Raw genomic sequence first — 23,785 nt, 5'->3', positions numbered from 1 at the left:
AATTTCCAATTCCATTTTTAATTAATACATTTTAATTAATCATCCGAAACGATGATAAATTTCAACATAAAAAAATATAACATTTTCAATTAAAATATTTTTCAATAAATTAGAAAATTTATCAATTTTACAAAACCCAAAATTAATTTACGCATCAATAATATCAAATTACTGTATATATATTGTATATTTTTTTCAGAATTGATTATCATTCAATTAATAAATATTTCTGGTACTTGGCAATTGTGATAATTTATTCAATTAATAATAGAAAATATGTGTGCAATGAGCAGCTCATTGCTGGAAGCTGTTCATGATTCTAATGTATTTTTGTATCAATTAAAATTAATTATTAACAATGAAAAGTTGTAGCAGTCAATTTGAGTTGAAATCAATGCGGAATTGATGTTTTTTTCATAATTATAATATTGTATTAAAGTATTTTAAACTGGAAAAAGACATGCTGGGTCAATATGCAAGTTGAGCATGCTCATGGGCACTGGTTATAGCCAAATCTGCATCTATGAGCACGCTCATTGCCTGCTTGGGGAACTGATCAGTTAAAGACTCCATTAAGTAGCCTATAACCCCCAATTTCTCAGAATCAAGTGTCACTTAACCTCATCTAGACATTTCTTACAGTTGAACATCAAAATCACAAAAGTTTGACAAAACCCTGCAAGTATATCATCAACTCTACGTCATCACATGCTATTGACTTTCATGACAATATAAATTCGAATTGATTTATTCATCGTCATGCATTTATTCCACACTTAAAATGTGTTTTAATACACAAAATCAACATTCTAACAATTTTACAGAAAAATTTTCTAAAATTCAAATTTAAATCAACGAAATTTTCATGAAAAATGAAAAATTATGAAAATATATGAAAATTTTTTCAAATGAATTGCAAAATGCCAATTTAAATAATTATTATTTGAATTTTCACTTTCTGCCTCTCTAGGATGTTGGCATGGAAACATTTTAAACCATCTGCAAAACTTCAACATTATTTTCCATAGGAACACAGTTATTTTTATTCGTAAGATGAATTGATGATTTTATAATAAGGTTGACGAGAGCTTACATAATTGAAGTGAGATTTATTGTAAGAAATATGAATTTAAGTAGATTTTTTAGAATATAAAAGTAACTAGCTCGATTTTTAGTGCTCCGCTCGACTTTTGGGAGCTACGCTCGATTTACGGGAGTAACGTTCGATTTTTAAGGGCTAAACTTGGCTTTAGAGAGCTAGACTCGACTTTTGGTAGCTTCGCTCAACTTTTAAGATTCTCGCTCGACTTTCGAGAACTACGCTCGGCTTTTAGTAACTCAGCTCAACTTTTAAGAGCCTCGATCGACTTTCGGGAGCTTCACTAATTTTCCGACATTTTCTTTCTTTGGAGCCTCGCTCGATTATTCAGAGGATTGTTCGACTTTCGAGAGCTTATCTCAATTTTTGAGATTTTCTTCAAACTTTTATAAAAGCTCTTAAAATTTTAGGAGCCACGCTCGACTTTTCTAGCCTCGCTCGACTTTTGACAGTTTCGCTCAACTTTTTGGAGCTTGTTTGACTAAATTTAGCTTCGCTCGTCTTTGAATATTTTCGTTTGGCAATAATATGCCTTGTTCAGCTATCCAGAGTCATGTTCAACTTGTACAGAAGAAAATATTGATATATTTATAATACAATATTTCAAAATCATCTCAAGGGTCCTCAATGCAAATTCAATAAAATCTATTCATATACTTTTCTTCCTCTAAAAACTGCTTTTCATCCCGTGCTTTTGTGATTGGAATATTTTCCTATCAAATTAAGTGCTTATAGCATTTATTGATTCCACCAATATCTATCTATCGACATTGACTTTCTCTAATATAAAAAATATACATTTTTTTCATTTATGTACCTTACCAATCGTAGTCAAAAAAATAGAAAATAGAGAGTGAGTAGAAATAAAAATTGGAAAACCGTAATATTCTTTACGTAATAAGACGATTTGCGAAGGAAGAGAATTTTTTTTATGGAAAAGCGGATTTTTTTTCTTTATTTATTTTATTTCCTTTTTTGTGCCACTTCTTTAGTCTACATAGACTCTATTTTATTCGCAAACAGAAGCATTCTGTCTCTATTTGCATTATAAAGGTAGAAAAATTTACTTTTTTTTTTTTATTTTGTTGATATGGAAAATTTGAATTGTAAATTTTTTTTTGCGACTTTGTTCAGCTATTATTGATGGTACCGGTACTCATGGCACTATGAGGCAAGAAAATTTTTTTCCTCTTTTTAGAGAATTTTTTTTTATTTTATTTTATTTGCCTTAGCTTTTTTTTATTGAATTTGATGAATACAAACATGCAGTTATTGAATTTCATATATTACTAATGTGAATAGGTCCATAAAAAATATGTATTGAAAGGAAATTTGTATCGATAAATGGAGAGAAGCTTCTGTTGCTTGGTGAGATTTTATTAAAAAATGTATGTATTTTTTTGGTAGGGTTTCTAATGGAAAATGGTATGAAAATAGGAAAAGGCAGCAACAGCGATGAACAAAGGTTACAATTGTTGTGGGTTTTGGGTGGAAACAGGTTGAATCAAACCATATTTTATGGACAAAATTGAGAAAAATTGGATTTGACTTCGTTCTAGTATGATCAAGTTGATCCTAGTTATGTGACCTAATACAAACCTTAGTACTATGACTAATTGCATTGAAAATGAGTTGATGTTCTAACTAATTGAAGATTTCACACTTTAGTGTATAAAAATGAATTATATCTAGTTAAAGACACGCCAGTGCAGGTAATATCTAGCTAATAGCTAGTCCTAACGGTTTTGACCCCTATATACAGTCCCAATCACTTCTACCTTCAAGGATGCAGATATAGTGTCAGTTTTTCATACAAATCGCTTGAGATGGGCATGTCATGTATGAAAGAAAAAGGATAGAGTCCTTAATATCCCGAACTGGCAGAAGATTTAGAAGGATAGAGCTTTAGGCATTCCATACACGCTCCAAGAAAATAAGTAAGCAATCACTTCTACCAACTCAATTCCATCTCTGGACAATCTTGGAATTCCTCAATTACATGCCTGAATGCAGCATTCAATAAACTATCATTGCATCTCCAACAGAGCATCCCAAACTAATGGTAATTAGTTTTATTAATATTAAATCTCTTCCTTTGATAACATTTCAATAATAAATTCATCATCCTCAAACTCAAATAAGCTTTTTTGATTCCTCAAACTCTCCATATCATTGTCAAACATATTACATTCCAAAAAAATAAAGACTTTATGCTTGTAAATATCTCCATGACTTATCAAAAGGAGAAAAACTAGTGCAATTTCTTCTTTATCATCTTATCAGTCTTCAAAAAAAAGCATATTCTCTTTGAATCTATAAAGAAATATGATAAAAAAACAAGTTTTTCTTTTTTACATCCCTTTTATCTCCACAATCTACAAGAATTTTTCTCATGTTTGTCTATGAGAATGAAAGACACTTGTAGTATAATCGCATCTCAAACGATATGATGGAATATATTTTCATGAGAAAGTAGGTTGATTCGTTTTTCCCGGATTTAATGAAGCACAAGTACTTCAACAGAATGATGAAAAAATGAAAAAAATGGAGAAAAATTTACAATTTTTCCTTGAGCTTTTCCGTTTGAAACTTGTCAACATGAAAACAAGAGAGATGAGGAAAAAAAAATGATGAAAAGGAATATTTTTTGCTTCATTTCCAATACAGAATTAGAATATAGATAGAGGTAGGTGTGAGAATACTAGGAAGGTGAGTTGATCAAGGTATGTTGAGAATTTCAGAATTGGAACTGTTTGGTCTTCTGTGATGTGTTTGTGATTAATACCAAATTAAGAGATTCTTGCGCTATATCGCAATTGACAAACGGAAGCCGGCGATAGAACCAGCTTTAGGCAACACGGAGGTTTTTAAGGGGTGTGGTCGACTCCCTGAATTTGCCACAGCTACTTTGCATACCCATCCACACCAACATCCCCGCCAAATAATTATACAATTCCCCCATTCAAATTCAAAATCGCGATTCTCTCTGTAATTCATAAATACAGAACCCCATCATATTCACACAAGTGCCGTTCTTTATTTTGCACTTGAATAAAATGATAATATAAGAGCTCTAGCTTCCAGCCTGAAACATCCTCATTATATAACGAGAAGTGCACTTATTGCACAGAGAAAAGGAAATATAAACATTTTTTAAACGCATTTTAGCGATGTAATGGAGCATGAATATTTTAATGATTGTCAACCAGCAAGTGCACAGGAATAAATAAATGTGTCATAAAATACTCACCATCCGCCAGCTCTTGTTAGTGTAAAACCAAATCGTGCATCTTTATCGACTGATACTCTTATACCGATTATACCGAGTCCTTGTGGTGTCACTACTTGTCCTCGAATCACTGACACACGGCTGGAATTGTAAAGAAAAAATTATTTGTAGAGAAAAAATGTGGAAAAATTTTGTTATAGATAAGTGTGAAGCATTGATGCTATGATTCACAAAATTTGTTGACCAAAACTGTCTATAAACATTCAAAATTTAGTCAATAGACAGTAAAAGTCGGACTTAATAATAAGAAGTAATAATAATAGCATCGATAGCAAGAAAGAAGTTTCTTATTGCTTGATACTTAATACTAAAATAATTAAATATATTTTTTCTGTCATTCTTATATGTATTATTTTGTACAATAGATACACAATTTTAAAAAGGAAATAAAAGAGAAACATTGAAAATTGAAATGAAATGAAATAAATTTTTTATCAAGTTATATTATTTCTGTACTTAAAATAATGAAATTGTTACTTAACAATAAAGGAAAGATAAGAAATTGTATGCAATGAGTACAAAATAAATAAGCAACAAACTTAAAATTGTGATTGTATTTTGAAGGAGTAATGTTAACAGCTATGGATGCAACTTATGTAAGTGGACATGAAGTTAATATGAGTTCAAAAATGATAAAAAATTGACATTCATTGATGAAATTGAAACTTTAAACTTTCAGTATTATTTGAAAAATAAATTCAAATTTATTTAATAATTTTAAAACAAATTTGTTGATTTTGAATTTTTAAAATTGTTAATTTTTGAATTTTTCCTACAAAATCAATTCTTTTAAATTTCAATTTTTAAAAATTTCCATTAATAATCAATTTTTGATACAATTTTTAATTTTTTTTAAAAATATTTAAATTTACTTCAATTTTGAAAATATTTTAAAAAACTAATTAAAGTTTCTTGAATTTTCTGAAAAATACAAAAAATAGATTTAGTTCTTAATCTGTTTTAACTGCCATCCAATAATGTCCTTATTATATTTTTCACATTTTTTCAAAATCTATGTCACTGCATTTGCATTTTAAAAATGCCAGAAAATTCCCATTATGCTTTCATAAAGCCATTTAATAAAGACATTTTGGTTGGCACAAAAATCCTTTTGAAAAAAAAAATTTTTTATGCATGAACTCGATTGTGAAAGTTTAACAATTCAATAGATATGAAAATGTTTATAAATTTCAATTATAATTGTGAATTTATAGTAAAGTAAAATTATTCAAATGAACATGAATCACTAGAAAATGAACTAAAAATGAGTAACAATGTGGTGCATTCTATTTTGATAAATATAATCATGCAGATGTTGAAATTATTGATAATTATGAGTTTGAAGCAGAGATTGAAGTTGACTTGAATTTTGTATGGAGTTGATGGACGTTTCCAAGTCGACTTTAACCTCTGATTTAGAGTTTAAGGGTACTTGAGACTGATACCAAGACTTCAGAGTCTCGTTCTCGAGATTTACCAAGACTGAGCCATCAAAGGATCCCTCTGAAGTCACAGTTAACTTAAGAATTTATGAGAAAATTTGCTGCGATCAAATTCAAATTTTAAAGTCTAACAAAAGACATTTTACTTCATTTTGCATTAAAATCAACTTTAAATTTAGACAACGAACACCACTGAATGTCCGCACACCAAAAAAGTCCCCCCTTTTTCATGTTCCAACTCAAAAATGTGCCCTTTGATAAAACATCAAAAATTGATTCCAAAAAGACTTTCCATTTTTTTCCACCCCGACCATCTTCACTTCAAAACAAAAAAAAAATTGGCAGCTAACAAAAAGCAGCTTCCGTTATATGCTTTGAGCATGAAAACTCTAACATTGTTTAAAAAGGCAGTCGCGTTTGATGTGAAATGTGAGAATCAAAGTAGAATACCATAAAAAAATATGACTGATGAACGCAATGCAGCACCCCATCATTCAGACATGCAGTCGATGGGTTCAGGTTCATATTTTTTTTTTGTGCTTCATTCTGTGCGAAAAAATGATTTTCCGATTTTACGCTCCAAAAAATTCATCAATTATAAAATATCATGCGCTCTATATATTCCCACAACTGTTGTTTTTCCAATTTTTGCTCCCCTTTAGTTCTTTTTTTGCTCAGCAGCAAAAATATAAAAATCATGTATTTTTTAAAGGCTCACATAAATGATGCGAATGTGTACGGGTACATAAGAGTTTATTGATTGAAAATTGAAAACATACAATGTATAATTTATCAACAAAGGAAGCAGGCATTTATTCATTTTATATGAGGAGATAACTCGATGCTGTTTATGATGAAGTAGGGATAACAATTTTTTATTTGATGACTTTTTTGGGAGTCATGAGGGAGTTAAAGAGGGATTTATTAGTTTTGAGCTTTGATTATTGAATAAATTATTAAAAAATTGCCGTTTTAAATTAGGGGAAGTTAAGTTTGTCGTACTAAAGGTTGGGTATGTGATTCAGTAGCAAAACAACACGAAGGTAGCCTCAGAACTCTTGGTAAGAGGCTGTTGGCAGAGTAAGTGTTGTATTTGGTATTGGCCAGCAATACAGTCAGTTCCAGACACCGACTAAGACAGCACATGGACGACATTTGATCTTTACATCCAGCAAAGTAGATAAGCAACTTCAATCAGCGGCAAAAAGACTTCAAAACCCACATCCACCATTAAATGCCACCAAGTCATTAAAGTTCCTTGTTACCCACCTACACATCCATATAACCCCCCAATCTCCCTTTACATTCAACATCAAATCCATTCTGGAAACCTTACACAAAAAAAAAAATCTCATATAAATACCAATTTATTTTCATAACAATCAACATATTTTGATTTGCGATATTTTATGGCATATTCGATTAAGTATTGATTAAAATGAAAATTTTATATGCCATTTTGTCATGGAAATGCTATTAACATCATGAAAATTTTCTATTGAATTCATTCGTTTTTTCTTACATCGATAACAGGCTTGACGTACTTAGAAATGGGTTACGATGGTAGCGTAAATGTAATTCCAGATTGTGTTGTGAATTGGTATAGAATAGGTGGATGTGAATTCTGGGAAGAATAAGGCACGGGGATGAAATTGGTGAGGTGGATTCTTGGATGTTCAATATTTTTTTTGTGAAATTTTGTTGAATTTTTTGACTCAAATCCACATCTATCATGCAAAATCCCATCAAATTTGCACCTTAAATAGCTTACCAACTCAAATAGTTCATTAAGAATATTTCCAAAAAATTAATTAAAAATTTACCGACAACAAAGTTCAAAAAATCATTCGAAAATCCCCATAACTGATAGCTCACAGCATTCCAATACTTAAAACTTCAAAGCTCAATACACAAAAATCTTTCCTTGACATGTCTGAGTAAAAAAAAAGTCAACAAAAAATTTTCTCATTTTCCAAATTTCAAACAAAAATATTTTGCTTAATCATTTCACAGTTTTTTTTTCCTCTCATGACTTCGTTTTTTTTTTATTTCTTGTTCTTGGGATAATTCAAGCTTGAAACGATTTTCTACTTATTTCCTGTTTGAAGGATGGAAGGAGGGGAATGAAAGAATGAAATGGAAAATGAGAGCAAATTTTCTTATTTTTATCCTTCATTTTAACAAATTGAAAGCTCCATCGTCGTCATTGTCGTTTGCTTAAAAGAAGCTTTTATTGAAATGAGAAGGAATGGAACAAGAAAAGGCGAAGAGAAATGAATGTTAAGACATAGTTTTTTAAGGATAGTCAGATGTTCGTAAGCTTGTGAATGTTTTGAGATTGATTTGAAACAATATTTAAGTCAAGTGATGACGACTTGTGTGGCAGCCATAATCATAAAATTAGCAAAATTCATGGGATGAAAAAATCCGCCATTTTGTTTTTCAATTTTAATGGATTTTCAGCTATATAAGCTCTATTTTGGTAGACTTTGGAATAAATTGGATTTGTTTGACTGTTGCCATCCCATAGATTCAAAATATGCAAAAACATTTCCGAAAATTGACTTTGAGTGAGAGTAATTTGAGAAAAACTTTTTGAGGTGAGAAAAGTCCGCCATTTTGAAATTTTTTACCTTAGGTTTTTAAATATGATTAAAAACTGAGCTTAAAAATCTAACTTTTTAAGCATTGAAGTAAAAGAAAAAGTAAATAAATCAGAGCACCTCAGCATAACAAGCTCAACTCTTAACTCAACAAAAAAAAAGTTTCCAAACATCTGCAGTTATCATTTTTTTTTCAACATATCTTCATTCCAATCCTTCGTTTTCCTTATATTATTTTCATGAATCATGATCCAGTTTAAACAATTTTCTTTTTTTGTCTTTCGACATTCAAAAGAGAAAATACCAAAAGAAATGCCAAATATTAAGCTAAAAATTCATTATTTGCATTTTTTCAATTTTCTCGTCATTTTCTTTTCCTTTTTTTTGTGTCTCTTCCCCAGCAAATATTTAATTTTTTCCTTTTTATATTCAATTTTGCCAGAGATCTATCTGTCGAGCATTTCGCCTGGTCCGATAGCATCTCTGTTTGGTTAGAGAGAAAGGCACTGTGAAGCATAAAACATCAATAGAATGATAAAACATATTTTCCGGACATTACTTTTTTAGCATAAAATATCGCTTTGAAATTGGTAATAAAATAGACGATAAAAAACCATTTCTGCTATTTTTTGTTCCTTTTTTTCAGGAATGAAGAGGAAAAAAATTCACATTAAATATCTTTTTTCCTCTTTCAATTTTTTGTATCTTTTTTTGTCGTCCTCATATTATATCAAGTGCAGAAAACAAGACAAACACAATGATCGAAACAATTTTAATAGCTGGATTTTGTTTGTCAAGTAAATAGAGTTGTTGTGATCAGTTTGGGTGATTTTTGAGAGAAATGTTGATGAAAATAAATGGATGTTGATGTTTTTTAGGTTCTTGCCATGTTTTTGTGTTGGAAAAACTTAATTTCAAGCTTTTGCGTTCAGTTATGACTTAAATATTCAAAAAACAAAACTTGAGGTGAGAAAAAACCGACATTTTGATTTTCCAGCCACATTGGCAATTTTTGAATTTCTAAAAAGCCGTTGACTTTGCTTTCAATGTAAAATGCGCTCGAAACCATCATCAACCCCTCAAAATCCAACCAACTTCCCTCCAGAACACTTATTCCCAGTATATATTCATTCATTGTTTTTATTGTGTGCAGTTATTTGCTATTTATCTATCGCAGTTGTTGTTTTCATTTCTCTCTCTTCACAAAAAAAAAGAATTCCTCTTTTTTTGGGTTGGTTTTGTTTGTTTGTTTTTCATTTTCCAACTGAAATACAATTTTTCCGGTATTTTTATCGGATATTTGTGGAAGGAAATTCATGTGGATGCATTTTCATTTTCATTTTCATCTTTTTTTTTTGTGTGCTGCTGCTCTTCCTTTCACTTCTTCTGAACTAACTGTCCCAGGTGATAATGTGAGGATTTATTGAGATTTTTTTTTTGTGTGCTTTTTTTACAGGAAGAAGGAAAAGATTAGGAAATATTTTAGAATTGAAATTGAGATTGAGGATAATTGAAACCTGTGTTTGGACGAGACTGTGATTCTTTTTTTTGGACTGTCAGGGTAGAATAATCAATAAATATTGAATGACCAAATTGGCAATAAGAAGAAAAACTTTTCGGATGCTGCAAAAAATCACGCATCATCAGCATAAGAAAAGAAAAAATTCCATCTCCTCCTTCCTATTTCTTTTATTTCAATCGCAATCATATCGCTAGTTATCTTATTTCAATTCCCATAAAAAAACTTTTTTTTTATAACTCAAATATCCATTTCGATTCATTTCATTTCATCTATTATTTACTTGAATCGAGATAGTAGTGGCATAACACGAGAGTGAGGGGATGTATAAGCAATCGTTGATGAAAAAGTAATAATAAAAAGTAAAGAATAGAATTCCATTGAGCAAAACAGAAGAAAATTGGAGATTTGTGATGAGTTTGGCGCATTTTCTTGAGGAATTACTTTTAACGGATTTTCAAAATTTAAATATTTACCGGTTTTTTGAAATTTGAAAATTTTGAACTCTTAATTGTCCAAAATTCCACTTTTTGACAATGTTAATTTTTGAAAATTAAAGAATAAGGTCAGATGCGTCTTGACCAAAGCTTCTCATCCCTGACCCCTCAAACTACTATGCCATTCCACCCAATACTTCCTATTACTCTCAGCAAAATTGCATTAAAAATGAAAAAGCAATAATAATCAAATCATTTTTCTCGCTATTCCATTCAGTTCCATCAACAAGAGTAAATAATAGAAAAATTACAATCTTACTTCCTGTAAGCTCCACCAACAGCCACCCAATATTCTTATTTGCCCATTTAATAGCATTTTTTCTCTTTTTCATTTCTATCTGTCTTACTGCCAACAATCATTTATTCAGTGATTGATTTGAATTTAAAAGCATCTCCAATTGGTGCTTGCACGAAAGAAAACGACAAGTTGAATGGAAAATTTGTTTCATATCGCCTTAAAGTCGCGAGAGAGTGTGATGGAGTGGGGTATGATAATATAAAATAAAATATATAAAAAAAAAGTTCTTGAACAACCGAAATTGAATTTACGAGTCGTTGCTTAACGATGAAATATTATTAGCAATAATGTTTTTATTTGTTATTCAATTACTCGTTTCTTTTTCGTTCGAAGCTGGCAAATAGAAGGAATAAATGGAAAAGTTTTTATTCTTGTATCGTCGTCTATTTTTAGAGGGTAAGGAAGGAGTGTGCTGATGATTAGGGATGGTCGATTTGCTTTCTTTGAATAAAAAATTTGTCGACAATAAATCTTTAAACAATCAACGGCATTTAAATTTTTAGGAAGATGAGGTAGAGGAACAAAATGGCGGATTTTTGGTCCACTTCGAAAAGTTTTTTGATGATATTTTGCTCAAATCACACGAGTTCTTATTTGTATCAAGTTTTTATAAAACTTTAGGGTGGCACAGATTGAAAATCATCAACAAGAATATCCTAAAGCATCAAAATTGACCGTTAATCTCTTTTAAAATTTTTGAGATTCGAACGCATATTTTGGACATTCGAAATTAGCATAAAATCCTTATACTTCACAAGAGTAAGTTCTCAGCCTCCAAACCCTGAGTTTTTCCATGTTTCTGCCAACAAGTTCACATTCTACAACTTCCTATCCAGCTACATCCCATCCATTCTTCCTCATTTTATGCTTAATGTCAATTTTATTTTCCATATTTCTTGTCCTAGATAAAAGAAACTGTTTAGGCAAGATTCCATATACAATAAAGCATTCATCATTTTTAAGGGAACGGAAAATATCAACAATAATAAAAATAATCATAACTTTTACACAGCGACTCGTTATCCCTTAAGGCGATTTCCATGAAGGCAAAAAACAACAAGAATATATCTTTAAAAAAAAATAAAATGAATGAATGAATTTATCAAGTTAAGAATTTTTCTACTTTATTTCTTTTGCATAATTCTTGAGGAAGTTTAATATTTTTTTTTATTTGGTAATTGCATGGGTATGAGAGAATGAGGCATTGACTGCCAGACGCGCATCGTGAAATCTTGCCTTTATTTACTTACAGGAGTGAAAAATTAAGATTTCATTTGCTCTCAAGAAACATAGAACGAGAGAAGAGATTTGTACTCTTGAATGCTTTAAATTGTGGATGTGGATGGTGGGCTTGTAAGTCAATGATGTTAGTACTTATGGATTAATTTCGATGCTTGCCACCTTTTAGATACTAAAAAACATTGAATTTCATCGTAAATGATTGTCATTTTAAAGTTATGTCTCAAAAACTTTTCGAAGTGGAGAAAAAATCCGCCATTTTGAAATCTTTAAATTGCCACGTGTTTTGTTGAAAAACTGAAGTTTTGTAGCATAATTTAAAGAGTTTCAGTGTCGTTCTTGACTTTAAAGATCTTTACTCACAAAATTCAAGATTTTTCTCCAAAAATTAATCATTTTTTCAAGATTTTTTTGATAAAATATTCATTAAAATTCTTCACAACTCTCAAAACAACACTTCATCTTATTTTACTCGTACAGAGTACGTCAAACAAACATCTCATCTTGAAAATATCAAATATCATTGACAAGAATTGACAAACAATTTTCAATTATCTTCAAAAAAATACTTTTGAATATTCTACTCGTGTCATCACTTTTCGATACACATCCACAGTCATATTTCTTCCTTTCTAATATAAATTCAAAGTGAGAAGAAAAAAAAAGGTAAAAAGAATTCCTTTTCGTGCCTCATCTTCTTTTCGCTTCGTTCGCTTTTCGCACCATAAATTTTTTTCCGAATCAAAATTATCATAAATTTTCTTTTAATTTCATTTTCTCTTTACTGCTGCCTGTTTTTTTTTTTTTTTGGCTTTAAGGCAATATTTAAATTATAGGAATTCTTATTCATCTACACATAAAAAATGGAATAAATTCTTATTCATCTACACATAAAAAATGGAATAAGAGAAAAAAAAATTCATCCATCTAATGGTGCAGTTGTGAAAAATTCATTATAATAACGAAGAAAAAAAAAAGCAGCGACTTTGAATGAACACATAATGTCTCATTAAAACTTTTCTTCAGCAACCCGCAAAACGTTTCTCTCGATTGTTCTTAGTTGAGAGACATTATTCTTATTTTGTTGAATAGAGTAAGATGAAGAATTGCAAATGTTGAAGTGTAGGAGCTAGAAGTAAATAGGATGACCATTTAAGGTTGCTTGAATGGCGGTTAGAGTTTAGAGGGCTGAAGGTAGTTTTTGAGCATTTTGTAAAGGTGCCTTCACACTAGAGTCCTTTGTAAAGGTGCCTTCACACCAAGCTTTTCTTGTCAAGGTGCCTTCACTATATTTCCTTTTTATAAGGGTGCCTTCACACTAGATCCAATTATAAGGATGCTATCACACTGAACACAATTCTAGAATCTTTTTGAACTTTTACTTAATATTCCATAATTTTCACCACAAAACCCCCCAAAAAAAATCAACTAAATATCCCTCTGCCCAGGTCACATCCCAACAATCCATTTCAAGTGATTATCAAAAGTGCTTAAAACACCATCAATTATACTTGTTCATTGCCCTTCCACCTAAATCTTCATTTTTTTTGCACTTCTTTTTTTTGTACCCCGGTAAAATAGATCACAGCAAATTTTCTCATCTTCTACTCGGTCACCTCCCAAAACATGTTTTGTTGAAAAATTTTCATCAATTTGTTTGTGTCAATTTAATGTATTTTTTTTTTCTTTTCTATTTCATTTTGTCACAAAGCGATTGTCTTCTTTCCTTCCTGCTTCTTTTTTTTCATCCACCATCGTCTCTTGAATTTCCTTTTTTTTATTTATTTATTGTACAATTGGATACTCCATACATATAAAAAAAGTGACCGGATATGGTAGAAATAACTGTATAGAACTGAGGATTATCTTTCTCTCATTTCCAATTCTTTGAATGGATATTCATGTGAAGAGAGAGAAGAGACGATGATGGCAGGGATGACATGAAAATGCTTTAAAAGTAATCAATTTTATGTATCTGATGTGCTTATAAATGTATTTGTGTGTATTTATATTGAGTTTCTTATTGTACTTGAAAAATAACAAGATGTCTTTCAAGCACAAGCTGATGAAAAATAAGGAAAATGGATCCTTTTTTTAAAGCATTTTTCTAGTATTGATTACAGTTAAAAAGAAATAAGTTTTTTATTTGCAGAGTTGTTAGGTGGGCTTTTGTTCATTATTGGGCTTTAGATTTCATGTTTAGATACTAAGATTCGAGATTTATTTATGTTAATCTAGGATATAGTAAATAAATTTGAAACAAGAGTGTTATGGGGAAGGTGGATGATGGGAGATGCTGATGTAGGCTTAGTAACAGATGATTTTTGGGTTACTCTACGATATTGTGAGGAATTGAAGATAAATTGACAGATATTGAGCAAGATTTGAATCAAATGTTCGAATAGCGCTCAATTCTAGTAGACAACTTGATACAATGTCCAAATATTCACAAGACTGACCTTAAGTCATGCAAATATGCTGTCAATAGAGAAAGTAATGCACTTGGCATTGATAACAGCCAGCTTTAGATTCATAGAATAGAATATAATGTTGGGTTTGCTTATAGCAACGGCACTGCGATCGATGATCTGTTGTACCTTCCCAAACTCATACTAAGTGAGACCTTAGATGACAATTGATGCTTTGAGCGGAAAGGGATGAACCTGAATACTTTAATGGATATTTTAGGATTTCTTCACGAAAAATCCGAGCAATTTGAAGTAATTTTAAGTCTAACCCCAAAATAAACCCTCTTCTCCCCTTGCAATGCACCCCCGATGCTCAAAAACTTCAATAATAAACAAATTCCCCCATAAAAAACAGCAACTCAATGCAATTAATACCATTATAACAAATTTCTTTATAACTTCATAGTATAAAGATTATTCAAAATTGATAATCAAAAATCATAAACATATAAATGTGTAGATATAGAAAATAAAACCAAAGAATCTATATTAAATTAAGGATTTTGTTGGTAAAGAAAAACAATTATTTGACATAGACAATTTGTAAGGGATACAAAAACACATATTGGATATTAATTTGAATACACAAGGAATGAGGATCATTGGGATATAAAGGTAAATTTTACATGTATATGAACATTTATTGGTGATTATTATTATGTTTTAAATTTTTTTTCTGAGTGTAAAAGTTTTTTTTCTTGTTTAAGGTAATTAAAAGTTTTTTCATGATTCAATATTTGTTGAATTACTTCCATTTAATTGAGTTTTTTTATTATTGTTTCATATGTGCAACTTGTGTGCATATCGACATTCATATTGATTTAATGGAATTTATATCTGATGAGATAAGATGGGACTAAGGGAATTTAAAATTGAGAGATTTTTTTTGAATATAAAGCAATTTTGGTATAAGAATTAATTGGAATTTTTAACGACGACTCTAGAGATTTATGGCTCCAATTCATGAAAATTAAAGAAAAATTTACTTTTAATTTTTGCCATGTGTTTGCCACAATTTGGCAAATCTTTTTTTAACTTTAAAAAGTTTTTTTTTGTGTCACACATTTCATTGTTATGTCCCACATACACACAAATTCCTTCATCTTATGAGAGATTTTGTCAGAATTTTGGGACTCTAAATTGTTTTAAAGGTGATTTCATTTATATACACTAAATTCTTCATGACTTGAGGATCAAGAGCACACTATGAGCTTTCTGGACAAATTAGAGTGTTAGTAAGCATTCGAACTTAAAGTTGACTATACTTAATACTCGAATAGACTGAAATTGACTATTTTTGGAACAATTTCGAGTCAAATTTTTGAATTTGTTCGACATACGATGATTTAATGTGATCGAATTGACTCAAAGCTGATCCAAATTCATTTGAATCGAGTAAATAATGGCAATAATAAATCAAAGTTTACAGAACTCCTACCCAGAAAAAGTGGATTTTAGATTCCATTAGAGGCGCTTTTATGGACTTACAGAGTACGAACTCCTAAAGTCCCGTCAACTCTGTTATAAACTTCGAGCGACTTAATGGATACTGCTTAGGTTTGGCAGTTATATCAGTCATATGAACACCAAACGGAGGTGGCTTACATTTGGTATTAATGCTAGAGATTGAGCAGAGCCATTGAAGTTCCGTGTCCGAGCCTTATTATTCGATCAAATTGTCGATTTTGGTCTTAGCGAGCCCTAAACTAGACTATATTCTAAAATTAGAGTCTCCAAAATTCTACCAAAATCATCCACAAGGGACAAACAAATTTCAATTTAATCTCTTCAATAAAAAAAAAACTCCAAAAAAAAAATGCTGAACATTAAGTAAGTCGGAAATTTATGTAAAAATAATCAACATAAGATGAAGAATTACGTTAAAAAAAGTGTTTCATATAAAAAAATTAACATCAAATTAAATGGAAATTTAGTCAACTTTTGTGAAGCAATGAAAAAGTTTCCCATCTACCCAAAAAAATATTGTGTGACTCCCTCGAAGTTTGAGGGAAGAAAAAAAAATAAAAATGAAAATAATTTTTCATAAGAAATATGAGAAGTGAAATTAAATAAAGCAAATTGTGCCACACAAAGTAGCAGCTTTTTTTTTTGGAACAGAAAAACTTTTTTTGTGTAGCGAAAAAATGCAAATGAAAAAAGAAAAAAATTTTAAAATGATAAGAGAAAAAAATTAGTATTGCAAATTTTTAGACCACATTCATCACAATTTTACATAGAAAATGAGATCGATGTGAGGGTGTTTTTATGTGCTATTAAATATAAATTTTATGAAATTTTATGCAAACTTATAACAATATTTTATGCAAAATCAAGGGAAAATTCAAGCAATTAAATTGATTGTTTGAGTTGCTAATGTATTTTTGATAGGAATTGGATGTTGAGATATTAAAACTTTATAGTTTAAACGATTTGTTTGATTTTCAAATTTTATATTTCAGTATCCATTAGTCAAGAGATTTTTTGTTGGATTTAAAATTTAAAAATTTATAAATTAAAGTTAATCGCTGTTAAAAAGTCAATTTAATTTGTTAAAAATTGATTTTTTTGCTATTTTATATTTTAAAAAATTTTAAAAACAAATTATTCAATTGATTTATTAAAGCTTTATTTAAAAATGTTGGATAAATTGTAATTGAAATTGAAATTTTATGAAATGTTTTTAAATCTTTTTAAAATCGAATAAATTATTTAAAAATATCTTTAAAAATTTTAAAATTAGAAATTGAAAAAACAATTTGATTTAATAAATTTTGAAATTTTAAAAATTTGAAATTCTAATCAATTTTAAATTTCAAGAATTTTTTTTTTATTTTTTTAAAATTTTATTCTTTTATGAAACCTTTTTATCTCCAAGTCTACAGATTAATTGACCTAATTTTAAAAATTTAAATCCAACACAAAACCTCCCAAAACCAAACATCCACAAAAGATGCAAAACGAAGTGAAAACAAATTCAATAAAAAAATCTTAATGAATAAAAATGATGAAAAAAGAATAAAAAAAAAGGAATTTTCCTCATAACAAAAGAGGCGAATTTCTTCCAAAACAATAGAAGAGAAATGAAAAAAAAGTTACGGAAATTAATTTTTTTTGCATTCATTTTTTTTGTTTTGTTTCACAACTTACCGCGGCTCAAAAGAGTTCCAAAACTCACTTTGATTTTTTATATTTCATATTTTTTTTTTCATACATAGTTTTTTTCAATCGATATTTATTTCATTCATATCAATTTTCATTGCAATAGATACAAGTTTTTATGTACACATGAAAATCAGTCGTGAGGCGTTTTTCATTTATTTGACACGGCACAGCAGACAAGGACACAAAAAATAGAAAAAAAAACAAATATTCAATGATACATAAAAAACATGTTATGTTATAATCAAAAAAATTTGTGACAAAATTCAGAGTTGGAATTGGATGAAATTTTTAAATTTAATTGAATAAAATTCAAATTTAATTGAATTTTTTGGAAGAGTTTTCTTAGAATTTGTGAGAGTCTTAAAGGATTTGTGAATTATTTTCCAAATTTAAAATAATAATAAGAATTTTTGATTTTATTAAAACTTCATTGACACTTTTTTTGTTAATGAAAACATTCTAAAATGAGATTTTAAAGATTTAATACAGTTTAAAATGAAAATTTAAAGTTTTAAAACGAAATTTTAAAGTTTTAAAATGAAAATTTAAGATTTAAAAATTTTCAAATTTAAATATTTTGTTAAATTACAAATATTATGAAAATTGATTCATTTTGGAATTTGAAAATTAAACTTGATTTTCGGAGAGTCTTCAAATTGAATTTTAAAATTATCTTAATAAATTTCTTTGTTTTAAAAGTTAAAATTTCACAAATTTTATTAAAAATGTCTCAAAATTCAACAAATTTTGGATACAAAGTCATCAAATCGCAAGGCTTTAAACTTAAATTTCAATTTTTCATCCCAAAAAACTCCACAAAAATCCTTAATTCTTCCTTAAATAACATTTTCCTTCCACCAACTCTGAATTTAATATTTTCATAGTCAAAAACATTATTTTTCCACTTGCTGAAGCCAGAAAAAAGGAGCCCAAAAAGTAAGACAAACTTATCATTAAGTATTTTAAAAATGTCAATTTTTCTGCCTTGTCACATTTTTATAACAAAAGAGCCCAAAAAAAACATCTTCATTGTCTCCAAAAAAAAACATATTTTTCCAGCTTCAGCAAGACGAAAAAAAAATTTGTTAAAAAACAACACACAGAACAGAATTTTTCGGATGATGAAAAATTTGATTGTAATCTCATCGTGATGGCAAGAGGCACTTTTTGGAGGGGATTAATGAACTTTATAGATTCAATGAATTAAAAATAATTTCTTGTCGTTCTTCTTCGACTCTAAACCAACTCAATTATGTTTCGTTCACAGGCTTTTAATACTGAAAAATATTGTTAAAAAATAAAAAAAATTTTCTCTTCCGTGCGAGAAAAAAAGGAAAAATTTTTCGATCAATATTTGCCAAGCTCTCAAATTATAAATTTCATTCAATTGACAAATATTGTTAATGCCTTTTCATAACCTCATCTGATATGGGGAGGCTTTTAATTTTCATTTTTTATTTACGGTAAATTTTATTTTTCTTCTATTTTTCTGCGTATGGATTTGAGAGCTTCATTTCCTCAACTCTATCGTACTGATTGAGGCGGATGTGCCCTTAGTAGGAAAATTGGGTGAGATCTTCTAAGAAGGATCTGAATTTGATTAAAAATATGAATTTCTAGGCAAATTTATAAAATTGAAAAGATTTTGAATATTTTTGAAACTTTTAAAATTTTAAATAAAATCTAAATTTTTTGGAAAATTTAAATAAATATGAAGATTAAAATTTAAAAATTTGACACAAAAATGAATAAGAATTCAAAACTAAAGTTTTAAGAAATTAAAATGTTGAATTTTTAAAATTTAAAATATTTAATTTTTAACAAATTTTAAATGTTAAAATCTTGAAGAATTAATATTTTAAATTTTAAAAAAACTTGATATTTTAATGTTTAAAAAATTTAAGATGATATTCTGTTAAAAAATTAAAATGTCAAGTTTTCAAAAAAGTTTTAAAAAATTAGAATGCCGAATTTCAAATAAATCTAAATCATCTTTGAATTTTAAATTTTTAATGATGAAATTTTATAAACATGTTAAAATATTGAAATTTTAAATAATTTGAATTTAGAATTTTTAAAAACATAAATTAAATTTTCTTTAAATTTACAAAAGTTAAATTATTCGAAAAAATTTAAGATTTTCAAAAACTCAAATATTAAAATTTTGAATTAATCCAAATTTTCCTGAACAATTTCCCCACCAGGGCACATTCGCATCATCAACCTAGTCTCTACCTCACAATTTCATCCAATAAACTTCCAACTTATTTCCACCATACCACATCCATTTCCCTTCCTCATTTCACAATGTAAACGTGTTGTGTATAATCATAATCAAGAGAAATATTTTTTCTTATTCCTTCAACTTCTTACATAATAATGTTTATTGATAGAAATGCTTTTCGCAATTGCCTACACATGCGACTTTGGAAGGATTTGTTCTCGCTTCTTATTCTCTCATGACAAATCGAAATTGATGAATATTCGTCGAAAAAAAAAATAATATTAAATATACGAAGAAAGATTAAAGGAAGGGAAATAAGAAGTGTTTACATATCGTATGAGAAATGATGGATCTTTGGCATGATGAATATGACAAGGAAATGAATTTGAATTTAATTAATTTTTTTTTATATATTTGTAATATTCAATATTTATTATTTGCTTGGAGGTATTGGAGGTGAATTGTGAGTTGAGTATGGAATCAATGTGGAATTTTGTCAGGAATTGATAAATTTTGGCAGGATTAATAATGAAATTCTGGATTTTTTAATCAATTTTATCAATATTGTCACAGCATTTACCGTACCGAATAGCAATAGTCGCTAATCTATCCAAAATTCAGCACCAGATTGGCATGACTCTGACTAGGAGCCGGATTCGAATCAAATCCGTCACTATGCTGGAGGCACACTGGCCTGGGACCAGATTTTGGACCAATTAACCTACTAAAGCTAGTCAAGTGCTACTCGGCCTCATTTCATAAAATCCCATAATTTATAATCTCCAAAATTCTACTTAAAATCTTACATCCTGTGAACGAATAACAGAAAATATAAATTAAAATTCACAAATCCCATTTCGCAACATTCCTATCTACTTAAATTCCTATTCCTTTTGTCTCCCTACACACAGAAAAAAGAAACCCGCTGAATTAATTTTTCATGATTTGTCAATTGAGAAAGAGAAAAAAACAAAAAAAAAGTAATTCCTACTGTCTGTGAGTCTTAATTAATAGATAATGAATTTAATTATTGCCTCCGTCATCCTATGAAAATTTAATTATAGATTTTATTTATTTATTTCTGCTTTTTTTGTTGTTTATTTTTACGGCACAAAAGGGAGATTTACGTACACACAAAAACAAAAATGAGTTTGGACAAAAATAAACAAAAAAACAAAAAAAAATAAAATAACGAGAAGGTTTTTACGGATAAAAGTTTGTTTTTGATATGGATAGTTTGACATTTGTCCCAGCAATCAAGGGACTGGTTAGTCGATGTTCAAAATTGAGCTTTTAATTTGGAATTTTTAATCACTTTTTGATTAAAAAATAATTTAATTCATTTTAAAATCTTGATTTTTTTAATTAATTTTGAAATTTAAAATAAAAAATATTATTTCAAAAATTTAACAATTTTTTAAAGATTCAATTTAATTAATGATTTTAAAATAAGTTAAAATAAAAAAAATTAAAAAAATATCAATTTTGATTATTTTAAATAAATTTAAAACAATTTACAAATTTGTCAAAATTACTAAACATATTAAAATATCCAAATTTCAATCATATCCAATATTTCCATCATCAAAGATTAGTTCCAATAAGTTCCATCTGATTGCTGGGACTCTCAATAATGGGGGGACAAAAACAATGTTTAAATAAAGAAATATGGACAAAGTCACAATGCACAATCATTCTGTTTCCATTCGTACATAATTTTATTTTCTTTAGATTTTCATATTATTTATTTTTTTGCTATACACACACATGAGGGGAGAGAGTATTTCACCCAATGTAATGAATTAGCACAATTTAATTGTTTTGCGAGATAGGAAATTAAGTTTGTTGATTGAGTTTTAGAACTATGTGAGGATTGAGCAAGGATATTGGAGTATTTTGGGTTTATTTGATGGGAATTTGAATGGAAATTTGATATTAAGCTTTAATTTAGTTTGGCTAACTTCCAGGTGGCATAGGGCTCCATTCTTAGTCCAATTAACTTCAATTGCTTGGAATTTCTTCAAAATTAATTTAAAATTCCTTTAATTTCGCTAATTCCTCACTTAATTCCTCACCAATCAACAAAACTCAATTTACCTCAACTTGTCCCAATTTTAAAATCTTAAACAAAAACAAACTAAACACAACTGTCAAAATATTCAAAAAGTAAATTCTCAATAAAAATGGATAACAACTCAGTTCAAAAGAAAGATATTAAAGAAGATGTAAAAATGAAGCAACAATCGTTTTGTTTTTCGTCATTAACAAACAACAGAATACACAAAAGAAGAAGAAAGAGAAGTTCTCACTTAGTGAAAAGAAAAATAGACAAAAACAAGATGAGAAGTTGAATAATGGACAATTTTTGAGCGCAGTTTTTTGGGGTTATGTTGGATGTTTTGTTGATTTATAGAGGAAAATGCATTGGAATTTGTGAATTTTGAGAGTTTGGAGGTGAAATTGGATGTTGTGACTCATAAAATCTTGTAATCGACTCTAAAACTTCAGATTTTAAAAGAACTTAAGCTCTTTTTTGACAAAACGATTAATAAAGTTAGTCTTAAATTAAACTCGATTCTAAACTCGCGCAGGCCTGATGCTGGATCTTGGATCAATCAACCAACTTAAGCTACTCAAGCTACATCAAATTGCCAACACAACATCTCAAAAACTGCGCTCAAAACAAGTCCATCGACAGAATAAACCGAAATAAAAAGAACAAAGTTAAAGAGTAAACAATTGGCAACAGATTAATGTCAACTACAAATGGGACTGAAACAAAAAAGTATACAAAACATAAAATGAAGATAGAATTTTAGTCAAAGAAATTAAAGCTTTTGAATTAAATTCATTAGAGCGTTCGTTATTGTCTAGCTATATTCAATAATATTCAGTATAATAAAACTAAGAATGAAGTTGAAAAAGAAGAAATTATATAAAAAGAAGTGTGAAGAATCGAATGAATTGATGATTTTTAAATTAAAAGTCATAACAAACTATAAAAAAAAGTTAATTAACTCAACATTCAAACTTAAGAACTTTTCTTGACTTGTAAAATTAACGGAATTAAAAATTTTACACGGATTTTTTGTATTTGATTGAGATGAACTTAATAACTTGTTTAGTTTTTCATCGTTTGATGTCTTTATTATTGTTTGGGTAATTGGAATTTTGATGAGTAAAATAATGCACAATTGTGAATAAGAAATTGAGTTCGATGTGATGTGGAGCTGTTGATGGGGTGTTGAGTGAGATTGTTCAGAATTGTTGCTTCAAATTAATTCTTTTTGATGATACTGATTCAAATTTAATTGGGAATAATTAAATTTTGAAGATTAAATGGACTTAAACTTATTTAAAAGCTGACTTCAATGACATGATGAGATAAATTTAATTTTTTGCCTTAAAAATTGACTAAAATCAGCTGTTATGTAGTCGTAATGGCACTTTCAATGATTGTAGTCAACGCAACAATGTAGCGGTGCTGTAAAGACTACAATGGCCCAAACGGATAAGTCTATAAATTTCTTAAACTGCAATTATTGCCTCAAATCTCAGATTCGGTTTTAATCTGACATTATGACAGAGTCACACTCTTTTAGTGTCTAATTTTGGATCAATCAACACCAATTCATTTAAAATAAGTTTAAAATTCTAAAAAACATTCCTATAAATTTCAAAATAATCTAAAATCAAGCTTTATTCATTTCACTTTAATTCACAGTTCCATTTTCACTTCATAATCTCCCATAACCTCGTCCACATCACATAAGTCTCAACTGCTTTTTGCACTGACATTCACCCTTTACAATAATAAATCCCCACATAATGAAAAACAATAAAAAAAAAAGTTTCACATTTATTTCCTTGCATTTTTAATATTTTTTTTTTTTTTTCATCATATTTTCTGTGTATTTTGTGATTAATTTTTCATGTATAACAAAC

The 23,785-nt window shown here is 28.8% G+C and overlaps 1 protein-coding gene across 2 annotated transcripts in view; it reads right to left on the bottom strand.

The window, feature by feature from the left end:
* LOC139095135 (teneurin-a-like) overlaps positions 1-23,785 on the bottom strand; it is a 177,053-nt gene that overhangs the window by 16,435 nt on the left and 136,833 nt on the right. For both annotated transcript variants that reach the window (XM_070646399.1, XM_070646398.1), the window contains one exon: positions 4,350-4,469. In XM_070646399.1, the coding sequence (XP_070502500.1) occupies positions 4,350-4,469 (120 nt within the window). The remainder of the gene's footprint in view (positions 1-4,349; positions 4,470-23,785) is intronic.

The sequence above is a fragment of the Chironomus tepperi genome, unplaced genomic scaffold (assembly GCF_022539635.2).
Source record: "Chironomus tepperi strain 1889 unplaced genomic scaffold, CSIRO-AGI_Ctep_v1 contig_359, whole genome shotgun sequence".
NCBI classification, from domain to species: Eukaryota; Metazoa; Arthropoda; class Insecta; order Diptera; family Chironomidae; genus Chironomus; species Chironomus tepperi.
This window is presented reverse-complemented; position numbering and strand designations above follow the sequence as displayed.